General features: G+C 51.0%; 1 protein-coding gene across 1 annotated transcript in view; it reads right to left on the bottom strand.

Annotated features, from left to right (window-relative positions):
- Atp2b3 (ATPase plasma membrane Ca2+ transporting 3) overlaps positions 1–21,005 on the bottom strand; it is a 74,605-nt gene that overhangs the window by 32,955 nt on the left and 20,645 nt on the right. Inside the window, exons 2-12 of the mRNA XM_090326405.1 lie at positions 20,268–20,576; positions 14,550–14,747; positions 14,182–14,439; positions 13,672–13,797; positions 12,958–13,083; positions 9,625–9,666; positions 7,519–7,683; positions 6,089–6,303; positions 4,948–5,190; positions 4,207–4,448; positions 1,071–1,305 (exon numbers count right to left, since the gene is read on the bottom strand). Of these exons, the coding sequence (XP_090182531.1) occupies positions 1,071–1,305; positions 4,207–4,448; positions 4,948–5,190; positions 6,089–6,303; positions 7,519–7,683; positions 9,625–9,666; positions 12,958–13,083; positions 13,672–13,797; positions 14,182–14,439; positions 14,550–14,747; positions 20,268–20,475 (2,058 nt within the window). The 5' untranslated portion in view covers positions 20,476–20,576. The remainder of the gene's footprint in view (positions 1–1,070; positions 1,306–4,206; positions 4,449–4,947; positions 5,191–6,088; positions 6,304–7,518; positions 7,684–9,624; positions 9,667–12,957; positions 13,084–13,671; positions 13,798–14,181; positions 14,440–14,549; positions 14,748–20,267; positions 20,577–21,005) is intronic.

Genomic DNA, 21,005 nt, shown 5'->3' with positions numbered 1-21,005 from the left:
CAGCTAGTTTCTCAGGTAGTTTCTCTCAGGCCAATTCCCTCCCTACGCATGGACAAAGTGTTCTCTGTGGAACCCAGGGCTGCTGTTTTGAATGACCCATGGCCACAGTGTAACTATGGACAGCATTGTCTTCTGAACTGAATATCTTTGGAAAATGTGGAAAATGTTTCCTGCCCTGTTATGCATGCACCCCAAGGGAAGCCCCTACAAATATGTGCTTTCAGGCTAATATGTGCTTTCCAGGCATCCATGTTTGTAACATGAGGTGCATACCAATAGACAGGGACTGGGAGTCAAGGGTCCTCTCTTTAGGCTCTCCCATCTTTAAAAGCCAACAAACATGAACATTACAGAGAATCTGGTCACATCAGTTACCAATGACCTTCTACAGTCAAGGTCATGTCAGCTCTAACTCACCTTCCTTTACTCTGTTTGCTTCACCCATATGGATCTTGAGATGTTTGCCACTGCCCGGCCTGTTTCGGCATCTTTATATGGATACTGACCTTCCAGTGTCATGTACCTGCCTGCCATGACCATGTGATGCCCTAAACCTCACTTGGATCTATCCAGATGGTTGACTGCTTTCCCTGTTCAAGCTTTTCAGGGCAGTCATGCCTGGCTCCTGTCTAGACCTCACCAGCCTCTTCAATCCATTGTGGGTATTGGAGGTCTTTTTGCCTTCCTCTGTCAGCTAGTAGAAGATGGAGCCTGAGCCCCCTTTAAGGGCCCAGCAGGCCTTTGGTGAGCAGCACAGAATCTCTATGTGGCTCAAGGGCAAGAGAGTCCAGCAAGGAAAGAGGTGAAAGAATACCCTGGAGTGTGATGTCCACACATCCTGTGCTAAGAACCACCTTACCGAGCCTGTAAAGTCCAGAGGCTGGATGGCTCGCTCTACATGTAACTCGAGCAGGAGGAGGAGGAGAAAGAGGTCTGCTCTATGCATGTTTGGGGCCAAAGCCTTACACTGTGCAGGCTGGATGGGGGGGAAAGGTCACCTTGCCACTCACTGAACAATCTTAGGCCCAGGGCACAGATATTAGGGCAGCTGTCAGAAAAACAATGGCTACCTCAGGCCGCACAGGGTCCTCGATGCCCACAACAGCTATGCAGGTGAGGTCGCCCACCACCTCATTCTCATTGTCCCAGTCAGGCTCCTGGCTTGAGGAGAAGTCTCGGTAGGCAATGCAGATGGTGCGAAGGCCATCACAAGCCATGGGCTCAATGATCTTCTTTACCATGTCATCTCGGTCCCGAGGACGAAAGCCTCGGAGTTCACCATTGCTGTTCAAGATGTTGGTGCACCTGGGTCAGAGGAGGAACAACAGGGCAAAGTGAAACAGGGAGAACACAAGAGGAAATAGTACCAGTCACACTGCGTAAGAGTAATGCCTTAGCCAGTGATATGTTCTTTGTAAAGACACACACAGTCAGGGGACAAAACCATGACAGACACAGAGATCGGAATGATACAGCTACATGCCAAGGTTTCTTGGCCACCAGGAGACTCTGGGAAAGGCAAGAAGGATCGTGTTCTCCAGCTTTCAGAGTTAGCATAGCCCTGCCCACACCTTCACGCTGGACTTCTATCAAAACTGTGACATGACAAATTTCTGATATTGTTTTATTTTCTTTTGCTGGTCATGGGGCTTGAACTCAGGGCCTAGGCACTGTCACTTAGGTCTTTTGAGTAGTTTATTGGACCTATGTGTCTCACAGAGACTTTTCTGCCCAGGCTGGCTTTGAACCATTATCCTCAGATCTCAGCCTCATGAATAGTTAGGATTACAAGCATGAGCCACTGGCACCCAGTTCAATTTCTGTTCTTTTAAGTCACTAGGCTTTGGGTCATTTGTTACAGCAGGCTCTGGACACTAGTACCACTTTGTCAGCTGAGAAACCCAAGTGGGAGCGTAGGACTTAGAGCAGCTTTTCCATGGACTCCAGGAGGTCAAGGGTGTGGAACATAAGCAAAGACTCACTGTTATGGGGTAAGGGAAAGACAAGGCAACAGCAAGCATCAGAGTTCAAGCCTGATAACCTTAGGAGGTTCCCAGAAGGAACAAGACTGCGGGAATTCAGCCAGAGAAACAGGTGAGGTGAAAGAAATAAAGGGGGGGGGTCTCATATAGCAGGCACCACAGGATAGTGCAGCAGGAAAGTAGGCCTCGTAGACTCAATGATAAGATGTGCCAAAAGCAAGGTGAGCCTAGGGGCACAGGAAACCCTGCAGATGTGTTCCCAAGGATCACGGGGAACAGATGGGAGGAGCTTCGTGGGAGAGTAGAGGACAGAACACAGGCCCAACGGAAGTGTGCAGGCAGGAACATGGTAGGGAACAGGGTTGCTCAGAAACAAAGGCCACATGCTTCCCACTCCAATTTTTAAAATAACGATTGAGATTCAGCCCTCATACCATATAATTCACCCATGTAAAGTGTTTAATTCAATGTTTTAGCATATTCTTAGTTATGTGTGACCATCACTACACTCAACTTTAGAAAATTTTAATCACCTTACAAACAACAACAACAGTCTGGGAGCCAGTGCTGCACGTCTATAATCCTAGTTAAGAGGCTGAGATCTGAGGATCACAGTTCAAAGTTAATCTGGCAGCAAAGTCTGTGAGACCCTTACCTCTAGTCAAGTGATACAGTGTTAGCCTTTGAGTAAAAAGTGAAGGGACAGTACCCAGGTCCTAAGTTCAGACATGGAGACAATACGAGGCTTATAAGGAATCTTAAGAAATTACAAGGTCACAACCGTCATAGGCTCAGAGATGGAGAAATTACATTTTGTGTTACAGGCTTTCCAGGGTATTCCCTCTTTGAGAATGGCAATGTTCACCTTGAATCTCACAGGAGGCTTTCAATCAGGGCTTAAAGTGATACTGGAACTGTTAAGACTTTGGAGACTCTTACACATGAATGGAAAAACGCATCTTGATATTGCGAGATGGACATAAGGGCCAGAGACAAAACACTATAGTTTAGGTCTGGACTGTTCCAACAAGGACCAACTATTAAAAGGCTTGGTCCCTAGCTTGATGCTATTGTATGGTGTTCGACACTTTAAGAGATGGAGCCTAATGAGATGGTTTATATTCCTGGGGGTATGCCCTTGAGGCTTATGAGACTGTAATCTTTTCTTTCTCTTCATTGCAACCATGACATGAATAGCTTTTTGCTCTATTACATACTCTCTGGCAATATGGAAGACCCAGAGAGAATGGAGCCAAATTGATTCTGGACTGAAATATCCCAAAAGTATAACCAAAACATTTTTTTTCTTCATAAAAGTTGATGCATCTCAAATATTTTTCTGAGATAGTTTCATTTTATTGCCAAAGTTAGCCTTGAACTTCTGCACTTTTAAGGGATCCTCTCACCACAGTCTCCTGAGAAATTGGGACGGCAAGTATGCAGCACAGTGCCCAGCTCACGTGGATGTATGATAGTAACACAAAGCTGTCTAACGCAGCATCCATGAAAAAGAAAGCTGAAAACATGCATGCAAACACAAACTTGCACTCGCACACAAATGCTATTAGCAGCGTTATTCATAATAGTTAAATATGGAATCAAACCAGAGGGTCTGTCAATAGATAGTCAATATCCCATCCAATGAAACATTATTTATCAAAAACAAAGGAAGTTTTGATATACAGCGGAATATGAAGGGCATTCTGTTCAGTGAAAGAAACCAGACACAAAGTAAGCACTTCCATTTGTGTGAAATGTCCAAAACAGGCAAATCTGTAGAACTAGAAATCACACTGTGTTTGCCAAGGCTGAGGGGACCCAGAGGGGGACTATTTCCTTCATAATCCTAGAGTTTCTTTGGGGGGAAAGGCAAGTGTTTGGGTGACAACTGCATGGCCTTGTAGATACTCTGAATTTTACTGCACTAAATTGCACACTTAAAGTGCTCCAAGTGGACAACTTTTTCCCAGAAAAATAAAATGAAAGATTTTATAATACCGTTCAACCATCCCCCACACACCCAGCCCCTGATTCCTGATGTCACCCACTCACGGGCACTGTCCCTGGGCTGCTTTTCCTCAAGGCTAGAGCTCTACCACTTGAGCCACAGCACCACTTCTGGCTTTTTCTATGTATGTGCTACTGAAGACTTGAACCCAGGGCTTCATGCATGCTAGGTGAGCACTCTACTACTAGGCCACACTCCCAGCCCACCCGCACTCACTTTTTGAGCAGGATTTCTGACGCTCCCTTGCTGAAGAGGCGGAAGCCGCCATCAGGCATTCGGATGACGGTGCTCATGGATTTTCGGACGGAGTTGAAGGTGTACACTTTGTAAAGCTTGTCTTCCGGAATCTGCTCCCTCACAGGCTGGAAGTCCCGCTTCAGGTCTAGGATGAAGCCCAGCAGAGCGCACTCCGTCTTATTACCCACTTGGCGTGGGAGAGCGCCTTCCTTCTCTGGAGGCTGTGGGACGAGGAGAGCCAGCATGGCGCTGGGGTGGAGAGCCAAGGCCAGGGCTCCTGCCCGGCTGTGATCACCACGCTGTGAAAGTGTGGTGGGGCACACGAAAGTGCCCATGTGGGTCAGACAGACCAAGTGACCCCCCATGCAAGCAGGTTCCTTCCTTCACGAGTCTTGAAAGGAACTTCTAGAACTTGTCAGTCCCCACCCAGCAGCCAGAGCACCTTGTGACGCCAGAGACCACCAGGAGGGCTGCCAGCACCCCAGGTACTTAGCTCAAAAGTTCTTGGTTTTGGTTTTCTGGGGGCGCTGGCAATCAAACCCAGAGCCTCATGCATGCTAGGCAAGCACTCTACCACAACACTTAGCCCTACTCTCAAGCCCCTAAAGGTTCTTAGGAAAGCCTAAGAAGCCCCTCAGCACAGCTGAAGCCACGCCCCCACGCAGGCCCCGTCCCACATCCCACTGTGGCTCTGTCGTGTGCCCTCTGGGCCCAGCTCACTAGTATTTTGGTGGTGTAGGCACTGTTGATGGAGATGGCATGGACCAGGAGGTCAAGGATCTTGGGGGTCAGGGCGCTGGGAGCTGGAATCTCTTTGTAATGGGTGTCTCCTAGGTAGGACTGGACCACGGTCATCCGGTTGGTGGTGAGTGTGCCCGTCTTATCGGAACAAATGGCTGTGGCATTGCCCATGGTCTCACAGGCATCCAGATGGCGTACCAGGTTGTTGTCCTTCATCATTTTCTGTAAAGATGACGTGAGGGGCACTTGGGTTGTTTTCTCATTACAGTAAGAGGAACAAACCCTGGTCACAAACACGGTGCCTTTGTCAGCACTGGAGTAGGTGGTGGCCAAACCAAAAAAGAGTGCCTTAAAACAGAAGGACTCGGCAAATGGAGAGCCATCAGGCTCTAGGAATGCCCTATTCTCAGATGTTGCCGAATGCCTCCCTGCCCACATGCCCCAATTAAGTCATGTGCTGGTTCTCTGCCCCTCATGCTATCCTGCCTCTCTCATGTTCTAGTAACTCCCTCCCAGTGTTCCCACAGGCACTGTCCCCACTTCTGTGAGCAACTGCACTTCCCTACTTCCTAGGCCCTCCAGCCTCATTCTGCCTGTGTCACAAATGCCAATCCTCAGGATTACCTCCCCATGCACCTGCTTCCAGCTTATCTCACTGTGTCCAGGAAGCTGGGTGGGGAATGTGGCAGATACTGTGAACCAGCAAAGCTATCCCTAGATAGCACTCAGTGCCTCCTCTGAGAGACACAGAGCCTGCCCCAACGTGCTTGCTGACATCTCATTGCCATTTCTGGGTTGTATAATGGCATCAGTTGTTAACTATTAGCAAGATGCATTGTACTCATAATCTGACTTGTTGAATTAAAATCCCTTTATGCAACTAGTTAAAAAATTTCAAGCCCCAATCCTGGGGCTTGAACTCGGGCCTGGGCACTGTCCTTGAGTTTTCTCAAGCTAGAGCTCTACTACTTGAACCACAGCACCACTTCCAGCTTTTTGCTATGTATGTGATACCTAGGAATCGAACTCCAGTCTTCGTGTATGCTAGGCAAGCACTCTACCACTAGGCCACACTCCCAGCCCAACTAGTTAATTTGTTTTTAAATGTATTAACGATTACCTTGACAGAGTAAGCCAGAGAGATGGTGACAGCCAGAGGAAGCCCCTCAGGGACAGCCACAACCAGCACAGTGACGCCGATGATGAAGAACTTCACAAAATACTGTACATAGACTGGCGTGCACTCGGCCAACCACACGCGGCCCTCCACGACAAAGGTCTCAATCACAAAGTAGAGAACCAGGATGATGACAGTGATAGCAGACATCACTAGACCTGCCCACACATGACGGAGGTGACAAAGGTGGTGCCGGAGAAAGGCCATCACAGATGGAGGGCAAGAGAGAGGTGGAGGGAGGAAGGGAAGAGAGAAAGAGAGGTAAGGGGCACTGTAGCTGTGGCCAGCTGGCACCTGATCATGATTGCCCATTTAGCCACCCTCCCTCCCTTTTTATCTATCTTGCTACTACTGGGATTTGAACTCAGGGTCTTTTATTTGCTAAGTGGGTGCTACTTCCACTTAAGCCACATCCCTGACCCATTTTGCTTTAGTGTTCCAATAGGGCCCACAAGGTTCTAGCCCTGGTCCAAGACAAGTGATAGATATTGCCATCCCAGCTTTTTATTGGTTGCCATGGGGGAGTCTTTCAGATTTTGTCCAGCATGGCCTTGAACAATGAGCCTCCCAGCCCACACACAATCCGCAGCTCTACCTCCTATGTGGCTACGATTACAGGTATGAGTCACTATGCCTGGCTCTAACCAGAATGTTTTCAAAGGGCAGATTGCTTTGATTTATGTTCTGGAATAAACAGTTTGGGGGATGGCTTGGAAGATAAGGGGGGCTTAGATGTTCATTTTTTTTTTTGTGGTTCATGGGGCTTGAACTCTGCTTGGGCACTGTCCCTGAGCTCTTCTGCTCAAGGCTACCACCCTACCCTTGAACCACAGTATTACATCCCATTTTCTAGAGGTTAATTGGAGATAAGAGTCTCAGGTCCTTTTGTGCCTGGGCTGGCTTTGAACCTTCATCCTAAGATCTCAGCCTCCTGAGTAGCCAAGATTACAGGCGTAAGCCACCATGCCAGGCTTAGATGGTCATTTCTTGAGTTTCTCAGGGTAGTGTGAAAGCAGAGAACCTAATTGTGTGGGGATCATGTCCAGGCAAACCACCTTTCGCCCACCCTCAGAAGTCAGGACTCGAGCCAGCAGTCCTTAAACGGTGCTTGCTGCCTTTGACCATATCCTACATGCAGTTTTGGAGAAAGGTGCTGGATAAAGGTGAGTGTGTGATCAGGGTCTTAGGAGAGAGTTTGGAATACTCCATGTTCATGTAGAGAGACTGGGTCAGGTGCTACCCTAGCCTGACCCAGCCTAGTTTCCGGGCCCACACTACTTGCCATAGTTCATTTTCCTGGCTCCATCTACAGAGGTCCAGTGAGCTGAGAACCTGTCAGTGGAAGTTAGCTTGCTGCCTCAAGTTACCCCTACCTGCTTTTCCAATTTGCACGGCCAGTTTTGTGAGCTTCCCTTGCAGGACTGATTTCTCCTTCTTGGGCACGTTGGCTTTCTTCTTCTCCCGCTCCTCCATCTCGCCACCCTCTGCACTCTTCAGGGGCTGCATTTCCATGGCAACTGCCCCATCCTGCTTCTTGGCTGCACATAAAGGAACCCCATAGACAAAGTTAAGGCCCTGCCAAGGTGAAGGTGCTACAAATGGCTAACACAGGGAAAGACACATTATACCATATGAGAGGAAATGGGATTTCTTTGATTTTCAAGCGTAACATGAGAAAGGAAGTCTGTCAGTCTCCTTTCTCTTAGCTCCTAAACCCAGGCCCTCTAGAAATAGGAAAGCTCCAACACTGTCCTAGGCGGATGTTAATGGTTCTCTTACAGGAAAGGACAGACATAAGCACAAGGACTTGGGCACACAGACAAGGCGGCCAGTCCTAGAACACTCTAAATCTCAATATCCGTGGTCCAAGGAATGTTCTGGAAGCAAATCTGACCCATCTACCTACTGGTGTCTAAGCTGCCTCCCTGTTCTCTTCAGGCAGGTATAAAGACTCAGTATACCCTCCTCATGCTCCCTAACTTTTTGTGGACCAGCTTTTCACTGTCACTTCCCTGTCTCTGCTGGAGCGTATGATTCTCCGTACTCTTCCCCTGGTGGGTTTCTGGTCCCTCATCTTGGCTGTCCTGATACAGTGGTGACATGTCCCCTGCCAGCTCTTGATCTCTCATCTGCCTCCCCAAGCTCTGACTTCACACTCTGAGCTAGGAGGCCTTGTGAATTGCCCCAAATAATCATGACCACTCCATCTGCTTCCTCCATTCATCCTGCGGAGGGGTTATTCTGACCTAGTCTTTGGGTGCCCTCGCCATCCTTCCTTACCCATCACGCTTACCCACCGTGCACGGTGCTCTTGGCACAAAGGCCATCATTTCTGCATCTTTTCGTCCCACCTGGGCTGCACAGGATTGGCAGCTCCTTCCTCCTGGCAGCCTTAGGGACACGTGAGGCCCTACCAAGGTGGGTCACTCTAGCCTTGTGCTTCCAACCTCAGTTATCTTCTGAGCTCCAATTGACTGGACTGACCCTCAGTCTCCGAGTCCACAGGCCAGCACATGCCATTCTATACTTAAGGACTATCCCTCTACCCTGTGACCTGTCTGAGCCAGGATATGCTTCGCTCATCTTTAAATTTCTAGCACTTAGAACTTACAGGTCACTCCAGGATATTGAAACAAAAGCCATATAATGAATGATTGTTGTCCTTAATGTACTATGTTGTCTCTCATCTCCTTTGCTCTCCCTTGGTTATCTCATATTGGTATAGTATCTCACTTTGTTATCTGATATATTGAATTTATTTGTATTTGGTTATTTGAAATTTGATAGGGAAGGGGGGAAAACCAAGATGGGTGGGGAGTGTGGGGGGGAGGGAAATGGATACCAAGACATGTGAAAGGGTATCAATGTATGTGCATTAATGCACCTTCTATCTGGCAAATATCATGTAACCCTTTTACTAATTACAATAAAAAAATGCAAAAAAAAGAACTTACAGGTCACTTTCTGCTATCCAGATACTCGTAACCAGTACATGCCTTACATGAGTGCCATGACATACCAGTACAACCAGGCATGTGTCTCTTGTATGATTACCCTATCACTTTGGCCCATGTGCTCAGATAGAAGAAAGATGACCTGGGAAACACACGGGACTGACTGGGACTTAGAGCATTAGGCAAGCCAGCTTCTCTGTGCCTTAACTTTGTCATGTGGCCAAAGTAGGACCAGGTTGTACACCCACAGGTAGTCTTTATGCATGGACACACTCAAGCTATGCCAATGGCCTTGGCATCCACCAGCTATCCTCCAGATGGCTGCTCAGGGCTTCTCACACTATCTGTGGGTGGAGGCCCCCTCTACCCTCTGGCCAACATAGGACCAGGGAGTACGCTCACCTGTTTATGGGTAGTGCTTCTTCCACTCTAGCAAACGGTCCCTCCCAGCATCCACCCACCCCAGCACTATCCTGTCCCACCCAGACTCCTTGGCTGCCCTTGGCAGCACGGCCCACTCATTACCTCTGGTCTGGCTACTGTCCATCGCCCCATCCTGCTGCTTGCCTACAATGGAAGAGGAACGACAGACACAAAGACTTGAGAACATCCATGTGTCCATGACACACGCACATGCACAAGACAGTGAGCAGAGCTGGAACACACACTGTGCAGCCCAGGAGCACGTGGGACGAAGAGACGGGGAAGGAGAGGTATCAATGGCTAGTGGCCTTGACATTTCCAATGGAGGTGCACTCTTGGAACCCTACATTTTCCAGGCTCATGCTGTCACCACTCCTTGTATGTGGTCAGCCCACATTCTCTGAGTTTCCTGAGCAAAGCCGTGAGTCAGTGCCTCCTATTAGCCTGGCCCCCTAAAGCCGGAAAATGAGCTGTGGATTAGGCAGGACAGAAGTAGGCTATGGAGGAGAACCTCGAATAGAGTCATCCCCCTGTCATCATGGCTGCTGTCCAAGACCTAATAAAAGGGGGTTTACTTGGGTGGCCTCTGCCCAGCCATTCTACCAAGGACAGTCATCACACACTGGGACTCTCAGGCCTCTTGTCTCCTGCTGAGATTGTCCAAGCCTTCATTGTATGCACAGGCCATTTTGTGGAAAGGAGAGCCTGAACACGGGGTGCCCCGCAGCACTGGGGGAGACTGGACAGGGAGACATGTGTGGGGACCTCAGCGGGTGGGTACAGCCTACTATGTGTTAGCCACTTCCTCAAGACAGTGCACATATGCGGTGGAAGTTAGACGAGCTAGCCTGGGGAGCCGGTCCCATGGCCCAGTGGGTGCTTGCCTAGCATACAGGAAGCCCTGGATTCAATTTCTCAGTATCACATATACAGAAAAAGCCAGAAGTGGTGCTGTGGCTCAAGTAGTAGAGCTCTAGCCTTGAGAAAAACCAAGAACAGTGCTCAGGCCTTGAGCTTAAGCCAGGACTGGCAAACAAAATGAAGAAGAGCTAGCCTGGGCACCATATTTGTACTGGTCTATATCCAAAGATGAGCTTGGGCAGGGCAGGAAGGGTTTGTGAGATGAGCTGCCAGTCACCATCTAACAGCTCATATCCCTGGGGATGCAGAGATATAAACAGGGTACGCCAGGGCAACCAGTAGCTCCCATGGAATGTGGGGAGGCCCTACAGTCTACAAGCAGAGAGACGTGTCATTCATGTCTGCAGCAGGATAGAGATTTGGAACTTCTCCACCCAGGGCCTCTTGGGGTTGGGAATGGTTCAGAGGTGAAGGATATTTCTAATGTAGAGAAGGAGACATCAATAGGTACAAGACAACATGCAATAACAATATATGACTGAAGCCCTGGAGCTGTGTAAACCCAATCTCAGGGTCAGGGGAGGCCTCCAAGAAGGGAGGAAGGGAGGAAGATAAGTTTAGGGTAAGTGTTTAATGAAAATGTTTTGAGAAAACATCTTGCATAGGAGTCATGGTTAAAAGCCAGGAAGCTAGGTGCTGGTGGCTCACATCTGTAATCCCAGCTTGGGAGCCTGAGAATAAGAGGATCATAGTTTGAGGCCAGCCTGCAAAGAAAACTGCATGAAACTTCATCTTAATAGAAAGTAGCTGAGTGTGGTGACACATGCCTGTTTTCTCAGCTATAATGGAAAGCCTTTAAAGGTCCAGACAACTGAATTAGCAAGATGCAAGATTGTATCTCCAAAATAACTAGCACAAAGGGGGGAGTGGAAGTATGGTTCAGTAGAGCACCTGCCTTGCAAGAGCAAGGAGCTGGATTTACACCCCAGTACTGGAAACAAACAAACAAACAAACAAACATATGCCTAGTGGATATAGGCAGCAGGCGAACAGGGAACACCTTCAGAATGTGCCCAACAGGCTAGACTCACTGACGGGAATGAGGAGAGCTGGGACATGGCACCCATTATTTCTTCTTCAGGAAACTTACTCTGACCTACAAGTTGCATAGCCCAAGGGTACTAGAGAGGAGTACAAGGGGCTCCCGGGAGGAGCTGAAAGGGTCTGGTCAAGTTTGAAAGAGGAGGGGGCCTAGGACCAAGCTGTGAAAGATGCCAACACTTAACTGGTAACATTCAACAATGTTTAAAGGACAGAGCAGGAGGCCAGGCTCCTGGAAAGGAAGCATAGGAGATACCAGGAAAGTTTGCCTTTCAGTAAACCTTGGCTAGTGGTATGTGTGTGTGGGGGGGAGGGTCCTTGGAGGGCCCTCCGTAGAAGAACTGGGATTTCAGCCCAGTCCAGCCCAGATGAGGCTCCGATCCCATCCATTTGCCTATGTACCCCCATAGTGCTTGCAGGGGAGACATAAGCTGAGTCCTACAGGGACAGAGGTCTCGGTGTAGCAAAGAAGACATAATGGAGGGCCTGGCCTATCAGAGGTAAAGAGATCCTCATGTAAGGAAACACGCAGGGAGAATGGACTCATTAAAACATGCGGGCAACAGCAGCTCACTTAGCTCCTCTCTCCCTGTCTCCTGAAGCAAGTACCTTCAAGAGGTACCTGGGGCAGGGGCTGCTAATGTGTCCTTCTTTCTGTTGACCTGTCTATGTGTGGCTGAGGGTGAGTGGACCAACCCCATCTGCTGTCTCAGCTCCAGCAGCCTAAGATCAACTATCCCCTCCCCAGTTCACTGGCTCCAGGGCCTCATAGCTGGAAACAGAGTTTACTCCACCTGTGTAGTGCGTCTGTACTTGTAAACATGCCCAAGTAGGTAAGCACACATCAGGAAATCTCTGCTCCACATTTAGCTTGGGGATGGGGAGCAGTAAGGGGAGATTTGTAGCTTCCTGAGCTCTGAGCACCAGAGGGAGCACTGACCACGCATGCTGGCTCTAAGGATGGACCTGAGGGTCCTAATAGTATCTGCCAGCCATGGCCCCTGTCCTTCTGACACTATTCAGAAGGGTGCATTGGCACCCCAAGGCCATCTAAGGGAAGCTGCCCTGGCTCTCGACCCCAGCCACACTGGGCCACATCTCTCAAGCTGGGAGTGTAGCCTAGTGATAGAGTTCTTGCGTAGCAAGCATGAAGCCCTGGGTTCGATTCCTTGGTACCACATACATAGGAAAGCCTGGAAGTGGCACTGCAGCTCAAGTGGAAGAGCTCTAGTCTTGAGAAAGCTCAAGGACACTGCTCAGGCTTTGAGTTCAAGCCCCAGGACTTGCAGAAGAATACACCTCTTAGAACAAAGATCCCCAAGAAGAATCTGACAAATAGGCATAGTCTCCTATCCCCTGAGGGTCTAGGATAGGCCAGTAGAGGACTGTCAGTTGGCAGACAAAAATGCAAAAATAGCAACACAGAAGAAGACCATCTCATCAGCTCTGGAGATGGAGTCAGTGTTACTTTACCTTTCTTATCCTTCTTCTCTTCCTCGTCTCCACCAGCTCCAAGCAATGTAAAAATGATGCCTGTCTGGGAGTTCACACCAACAGCTGTCACCACCATTCTTCCAGAGCCTTCCATGACATGGGTGCCTGGCACAGAACACAGAGAGCCTGAGACAAAGATTTGCACTGCCTGATGGGACACATGCTTAGTGCCCCTAATGCTTGCTGTGAGATATTTCCAGAGACAGACACTCAAATATCAAAAGGCCCTGAGACCTAACAGGCTAGAAGACTACAGGCCCACACTATAGCTCATTCCCTAGCCTGGAGGGCATTCAGGGGCCCACAGAGGGAAGGTACTTGCTAGAATCATAGTACAGGGGCCTTTAGCCTTTCTGTCTAGTTATGCAGTTTATTTTCACTGTGCTAAATACTGGACTAACTCAGAACCTTCTGGAAAGGAAACATTGCCTCTACTTGATGCTTTTGAGGGTCTGAATTTAGCAGGAGCACATATACCAGCACAAGGTCCTGATCTGGGAAAGTCCATTTTCTTGTCCTGTGGCTGCTGTCATCAGGTCTTCAGTGGCCCACTGTGGCCTTACAACTTGCAGGGTGGGGAGGGGCACTCTTCAGACTCCCTAACTAGAAAGGCTATTTAAAAATACCCTAATTGCATGGACATGCTGGGTCAAACGACTTGCTACTGGGCTGGTTGGGAAGCTAGGTCCTCACCAGACAGTAACATGGGGTCTTTGTCCGCTGACTTGCGCACGTGGTCCGACTCGCCAGTTAGGGAGCTCTCATCAATCTTGAGGTCATTGCCCTGGATGAGCACTCCGTCCGCAGGCAGCAGATCTCCTAAAGGTGGGCCAGAGCCCCAAGCAGAAGCCATAGGTTCACAGGAACCCTTCTCCCCACCGCCTCCTCCCGCTTCTCCTGAAAGAGGGCTTGTCATCTGGGAGCCCTGTTTGGGTAAGCCACATGCACGCACGCACGCACGCACGCACGCACGCACGCACGCACATGGTCCATTTCTCAGGAACTGGGAGAGCATTCATATGTTTTAATAACTGGGGATTGGGGTTGACCTCCTCACAGGGCTAGGGCACAGTGTGCTTCCTGGGGGTGCTCTTGCCTCTAAGAATACAGCCTGTGCTAGGAGTGGGGTCTCCTGTGGCCCACCTTTCTCAGGAATTGGAGTGGAGCTTTCTTGGCAGGGTGTGTCCCGATTGGCACACTCACCATACTTAACCTGGGCGATGTCCCCGACCACCAGGGCAGCCACAGGGACCTGGAGGAGCTGCCCATTGCGGATGACTGTAAACTTCTGCTCCTGCTCGATGCGGCTCTGCAGGCCCCGGAACTGCTTCTCCTTGCTCCAGTCATTGAAGGCCGTGACCAGCACCACGCAGATGACAGAGAGCAGGATGGCAGCCCCCTCGATCCATCCAGCCTCAGCCTCACCCTCATCTTCTGCCCCGGCTGACACATTCCCACAGGCTGTGTCCAAGGACAGAAGGGAAAGGAAGTGGTGACATCATGAGAGTCAGGGACTGGGACATCCTGGCATCCTCCTTCATTTCTTTCCAGCCCAGAGCCCTGCCCCTCACCTTCGCTCTCCTCTCCAGGCGGTGCATAGAAGGAAAGGCCCAGAGACACAATGGCAGCCACCTCCAGGATAATGAGAGTTACGTCCTGCAGGGCCTCCCATACCAGCTGCAGGAAGGTCTTAGGCTGCTTGGGAGGGATAAAGTTCTGTCCGTAGATCTGTCTGCGCTTCTCCAAGTCATTGGTGTTGTCTGCCAGGCCTGCGTGGCATTGCAGGAGGGCAATAGAAACATAGAAGGAGAGAATGGGACAGGTTGACTTAAGCCCTTGGCACCTTATGGGCGAGCTGCTTGCAAGAGCTGCTCTTGGGGCTCTGTTCTTAAGAGCTGGCTTCTCTCCATCCACCCTGTATTCTTAGTTGAGACAGTAGCTGCACAACATGGCACCACAAACCTTCCTGCAGATGTACAGAGACTAAGTTTGGGGCAGTGAGTACACAGACATCCACAGATATCACGAGGAGCCCCCAGAGTGGGGAATGATACTGGTCCAGGAGGGGGCTGTCAAACTCTTAATGATGCACACATGAGAAACAGCCCTGAGAAGCCTCTGAACTATGGCAGTCCAAGTTGCTGGGACCCAAATGTAGGCTCTTGTCTGCTCTGTCAGTCAAGCCCTGTGTCATCTCATTCTCCCAATCCACCATGGAGGGGGATTTGCATGGAAGTGATAATCCCCAGTAAAGGGGAAGTGCAGAGGGGACCTAGTTGTATATGGTCAAGGGTCACCCAGAAACAACAATAGAAGAGAGCAGCCAGCAGCTCCCAAGGGTGGAGGAAAACACAAACTTCTGGCTGGCTTCAGTGGGTTCATGGAGATGTCACCTATCAGGCGTGGGGCTTAACATTATTCTACTTTCTCCCAGATGTCAAAAATGTGGCTAGGCCCCCTCTGAAGTGAGGCTTTCCTTCCATCCAGAAACAGCTCTACTTCCCAGGATTGACTTGTCTTTCTCACAATGCGTTGATCTATGAGATAGGAATGCACATTTGCCACAGGGACATCTTCACAGCTGGTCAGCCATCAAGCCTTGTCCTCTCCCATGGCCTGCTGGTCATAAGGACATGCAAAGGCACACAGCCTAACCTATAAAAGGGGCAAGGCACAGAGGTACCAGAAGCACATGTGTGACAGGGCCTAGAAATATGGGACCCTCTGGAAGCACAGCGGCTAAGAGTGACATAGGAGGTGCTGGAGATGGGAGTAGAGGCTGACTTTCCAGAAGTTTCTTGGGGAAGAAGAGAGGGAGCATGAGAGCTAGTGGGAGATGCAAGTTCCCAGGGAACTTACAGTGCCATGTAAAGAGAACAAGGCTCTCAGAAAATTGAGTGGACTGGGAACAAGCAAAGCCAGAAGAGTCTTGACAGCACCTCACTTCTACTCACCCCCAGGGAAATGAGCCCCTGAGCTTTGCCCTGAGACTAGAGATCAGAAAGGACTATTTCTATGAGTCACAGCCCAAGTTAAGTCAATGCAGCATCTCAAATGCTCAGTTACCACGATGTAGAATCAGTGAGTGGTTGAATAAAGGCCTGATACCCACAGTTGGCCAGGAGATATTCAGACAGGCAGCTGCCTCCTCTATTAGGCCTTCCCCAGAGCCTGGCTCCAGCACCAGCCTGAAGTCCTGGGCTGATATCTGTGTGGTGATTTGAATGTAATTCAGAGGTACTCTGCCCAATTCAGTGGCTGGCTTCCACGGGGCTCTACAATTTCCTTGGCCTCACAATGACATCTAGCCTTCATCTAACTCTGTCCCCTATGTCATTCATGAAGATGACAAGCAGGCAGGATTCACACTAATGACACTTTGTCTCTAGTCCACCAACCTGAAGGAAAGGAAGGGGAAGACACTTGTGGTGGGTGAACCCCTGAAGCTTAAGCAGACGAGGCACTTCAGGGGATGCAGGACCCAGGGGCAAAGGAGTCTTCCATTCATGGCCTACCGACCTGGAGGCTCCCTTCACACTTGCAGATAGCTCCTGCAAGCTGACAGGCATGTCTCTTAAGACCCATTTAGGTCCAACATGTAGGCCTTCACCTCTAACTTTGCACACCCACCCAGCAACTTTCTCAGGGGCAAGCAGGTGAGATATTGCCACCCCCAGATTTACCTCCGAACCTCAGAATTCTCACCATAGCTGGGTCAGGCTCTTTCCACATGGCCACCCCCACTCCCAGTGCTGAGCCCCCAAAGTGCCGGTGTTACAGTGACGCCCAGCAGACAGATGGCAGTTTTTAGCTCCCACATCAGAGTTGCTGGCATTACTCCTGCCACCTGCTGCATGAACTGGAGGAGCACAGAAGGGCCCACTAGGCCCCGGCCAATGTGCCAACAAACAAGTGCTGACATTGGGACTTTCTGGAGGGCCAGGATGGGGCTCATACAAAGTGGAAGAGCAAAAGCCCCAGCTGGCACTGCCTTGTCATCCTAGCAAGGTGACAGCCACAGGGAGTCTTCGACAACCAAAGGGCCACAGCTGTCCCTGCCCTTTTCCCCCTAGATTCACTGCTCCTGAGCTGGCAGCTCAGATTTCCGCTGGGGCCTAAGGCCTCTTTCCGAGAGCTTTCAGCTTTCCGAGTTGGATGTCTGGGAGACAGATCCTATGGTGGCAGCTGAGGGGCAGGGACCCAGTTGACAGACAAGTCCCTCAGTCTGGGCCAAGCCTTATCTCCTGCAACTACACAAGGCATGAGACAGAGTCAGCACAAGGGAGAAACCCGAACCTTGACTTTCTCACATCCTCAGGTTCTCCACTTCTCCACTGTCCCCAGCCCCCAATGACAGCCAGAAGTTCACTGTAGCTTCTAGAAAACACAGGAGACTCTGCTTTCTGCCTGCCCTACTGCACATGCTCAGATTGCCCTCAAGGGCAATGGAGCCCTGGGGTCCCTTCCCTAGGAACTGTCACCTTATCCCCTCCCCCTGCCTTGTCATTGGCCTTGATTTGTCCTTGCTACTGTAGCTCTTCTCTCCTCCCACACCACCCTTTGTCCAAGACTGGCAGCTGCCTTCAGCCTGACCCTGAGGCCTTGGCCCACTATGGGCCTGGGGTCTGACAGCTGCCACCACTGCCATGGTACCCATGGGGGTGGGGGAAGGGGGAAGCGGCTGTGGCCCCTCTGGTAGTGAGTACTTGCCCACTCAGCAGGTCTAGCATGGCCCAGGTCCAGGACAGGGGGGCAGGGGCTAGTTGGTTGGCATGGACACAGATGGGCCGTTTGCCCAGAGCAGAGGCCAGATGCCATCAGAATTGGATTAGGACCACATCGTGTCGGCTCTCAGCTAATCTGTCCCCTCCTTCCCATGCACGCCTGTGGAGAGCAGTCAGGGGAGGATGCTGGGCCCAAATTACCCTAGCAAGCCTGCCACTCAGTCTCCAGCTCGGCCAAACAGGCATACCTTTCTTTGCAATGGTTCTGGAATTCTTCTGGGCCTCTCCAAAGCTGAGAGTGCTGTGGACTGATGTGCTTATTGCCAGAAGACAAAGTGTGTTCTCCCCCACTTCTGTCTTTCACCTATTTGGCCTCCCTGCTCTCTATGAAAGCCCTCCTGGGAACCCTCATGTCTATGCACCTTGTCCCGGGGTTGCTATGGAGCGTGAAGTGCAGCTAAGCCAGTCCCTCCCACAGTTAGGCCACTGTATATGAGTAGGACTGGGCAACTGGTAGGCGTGCATGCGAACTCCAGGCAGGGCAGCAGGCCTGCCTGTGATGCAATGCTTGCCTAAGGCACCTGGCCTGACTGAGGAGATACGGAACGAGAGTCCCCCACGCCTGGCCCCGGACAGCTGAGGCTGAGGCACTTCAGAGAAAGGGTCAGTGTTTGGGCTGTTCTTTCTGCAGGCAGCAGGTCCAATCGTGGCTGGCTCTGGCTGGCTCTCTCTGGCGTGGAGGAGGGAGAGGGACCCAGAAACCCAGGTGCTCAGGAGCCAGTCAGGGGCTGGGCCTCCCGTCTGACTGAGCACCTGCCCTTCTCCATGCCCACGCCCTCCAAGGCACCAGGAGAGCTCCCGAGCTCTGTGGCAAAATCAGTCAGGTTCCCAGGGGCCTTGACATTTTAAATATTTAACAAGGCCTGACAGGCAGAGGGAAGAGCTGCCAGCTGAAGCCCATCTGCTTCCTTTGATCTGGGAGAGGCCAGGACCCTTGTGGCTAAATGGCCCTCCACCCGAGCCTCCTCTGAATCCTCAGGGGGGTGGGCAAGGAGGAGGGAAGGAAAAGAGATGCTTTGGCGCAGAGCCGAGCCATCTGCCCTGACAGAACACTGCTTCAGGGTGGTGCATGCAGCACGAAGGACACTTCCACATAGGGAGGCCCAAGTGGCCCAGGGGGCCACACCACCTCAGAGTTCCTCACCTGGTCCCCAGGCCTGCTTCTTCCCACGTCTACTCCTCCTTTGGGCTCATGTTCCACTAACCACAGTCAGGTGGTTCTTTCTGAAACCCAACTGGGGCAAGGCCAGAATAATAGGATCCTGTTTGTGACCTCTAGTTTCCAAGTGGGGGGGTGGTAAGAGCCAAACAAGCAGGCTGGAAGTAATGGGATGAATCCGGACTAGAACAGAGGAAACGGACAGGAGTGTTGGAACTAAAGGATCAATTTAGAAACCCCAGTGGGCAGCGCCTGATGATGGATTGGACAAGGGTGCCAGGGATCAGAAGGAACCCGATGATGGCCAGGACTAGAAGCACTGGGTGGGCCAAGGTGATACCACTGAGATGGGCAGCTGACGAAATCAATCAGCGCTGGCTGGGAAGCAGGCCTGGCATTAGGCTGGGATATGCCAGCAATCCTGCCCAGTCTGTGCCAGCTGGGCCAGAGAGTGCTCCAGTTCCTCAAATCTGGGGTTGGCTGTGGCTCCTTGGTGGTCCTGGCTTCATAGCAGACCCCAACATCAGGGCTGGGGCAGACTGGCAGATGGAAAGGTCCACTTGGCTTCCAGCAGAGGATGATCAAAGACAGCAGTCAGGCTTCCACCAAAAACCTTCTAGAGGATGTGCGCCAAGTTGCCTAGAGGCTCACTGCACAGGAGAGCTAACGTTCCTGCAGTTAGCCCTCCCCTGCCTCAGACTGCCACCTCCCTGAGACTACTGTGGACTAGCTTCAGTCACTTTTCCCATCCGATTCAAATGTCCCTGCCATTTCCAGGCTACCCCTTCCTTCCCGCAAAGAAGGTCCCCTGTGGCCCAGGTGGGCTCCTACCCTGTACCCCTTCATCCTCTCCTCAGCTCTCTTAACTGAACGTAGCAATGAGAACGGGGAACACAAGAAGGCACTAGACACACACACACACACACACACACACACTTCTTCCTCCTCTATCTATGGAAGATGCTGGGCCCTGGGATCCCAGGGTTTCCCTGTAGATTCTTCCACCTCTTGTGTTCCTGTCCCCCTACCCCCTTTCACTCTACGAATGCATTTTTAAGGAGATATGGGTAAAGAGTCAAGCTATCCCCAGGACACAGAGGAAAACAGCCTCTCCCCACCGAGAACGGTTTCCTCTCAAGGGAGGTGGCTGAGAGGACATAGTGAAGATGGCAGTGTTTAAATGCTCCAAGCGTCACCTGGGTCTCTCTCCACTCCCAGCCCCGCCGCCTCGTAGGAAGTTGCTGTAGGTGCCCCGCAGAGCCCATGACCATGACCATGGCCTCTGAAATAAGCAGGCCCGGTATCAGCAGGCACTGCTGCAGAGCCGCCTGAGCAGGTGGACTTACCCTCAGTGGGCGAAGTCTTCAGTCTCCTACAGAGCCCGCTGACATCACTGTAGGCTTCCTGAATCTTCTGCAGTGCTTCCGCCCCTCGGAGCTCCATGAGAGCACGCAGCTCCGACAGCGTGCACCCAAAGCCACCAGCATGGGGGGCCTCCTGTTGCTGCTGAGGCTTGGGGTGGAATTCAATGGAACTATTGGCCATGTCTCCCATCTTCTCCTAGGTGCAGCCTCAGCTCAGCCACAGCTATGGACACTTAGATACTGTGCTGAACGAGGTGATGTGGTGGTAGGGAAGGGGCCAAAAATGGGTACCTGGGGAAAAGGAGGGAAGAAGAGGCTGGGGGTGTCATTGAGCCAAAAGTTAAGGTCCAATCTTCCAGAATGTCCTCTATAAATCTTTATTCAGTATACACTGTGTCTCATCAGGTGCACAATCCCTTCCTAGCTTGGCCCATCTACCAGCCCCTCCCCGGGTCCCCCTGTCCCTTCCACTGTGGGCACCTGAGCTGGGAGGACTTGGCTGGGTGGGGAAGAAGGAAGTGTTGGTGCTTCTGCCGGCTACCGTCCTGCCCTTCAAATCCATGTGGAAAGCCTCTGAAGTGCATATGGGTGGATCATGGGTGCTCTGTTGCCAGCTTTTTCCGATCCCCCACCTCACTCCTTGTTCTTGCCTGGTTAAGATTCGCCTAATTCTGTTGGCATACTCTAAGTCTCCCATGGGCTTCAGGCACAACCTCTGTG

Source organism: Megascapheus bottae, chromosome X, assembly GCF_031878675.1.
Source record: "Megascapheus bottae isolate mThoBot1 chromosome X, mThoBot2.hap1, whole genome shotgun sequence".
In the NCBI taxonomy this organism is placed as follows: Eukaryota; Metazoa; Chordata; class Mammalia; order Rodentia; family Geomyidae; genus Megascapheus; species Megascapheus bottae.
Note: the sequence above shows the minus strand (reverse complement) of the source record. Positions and strands in the feature narration are given on the sequence as shown.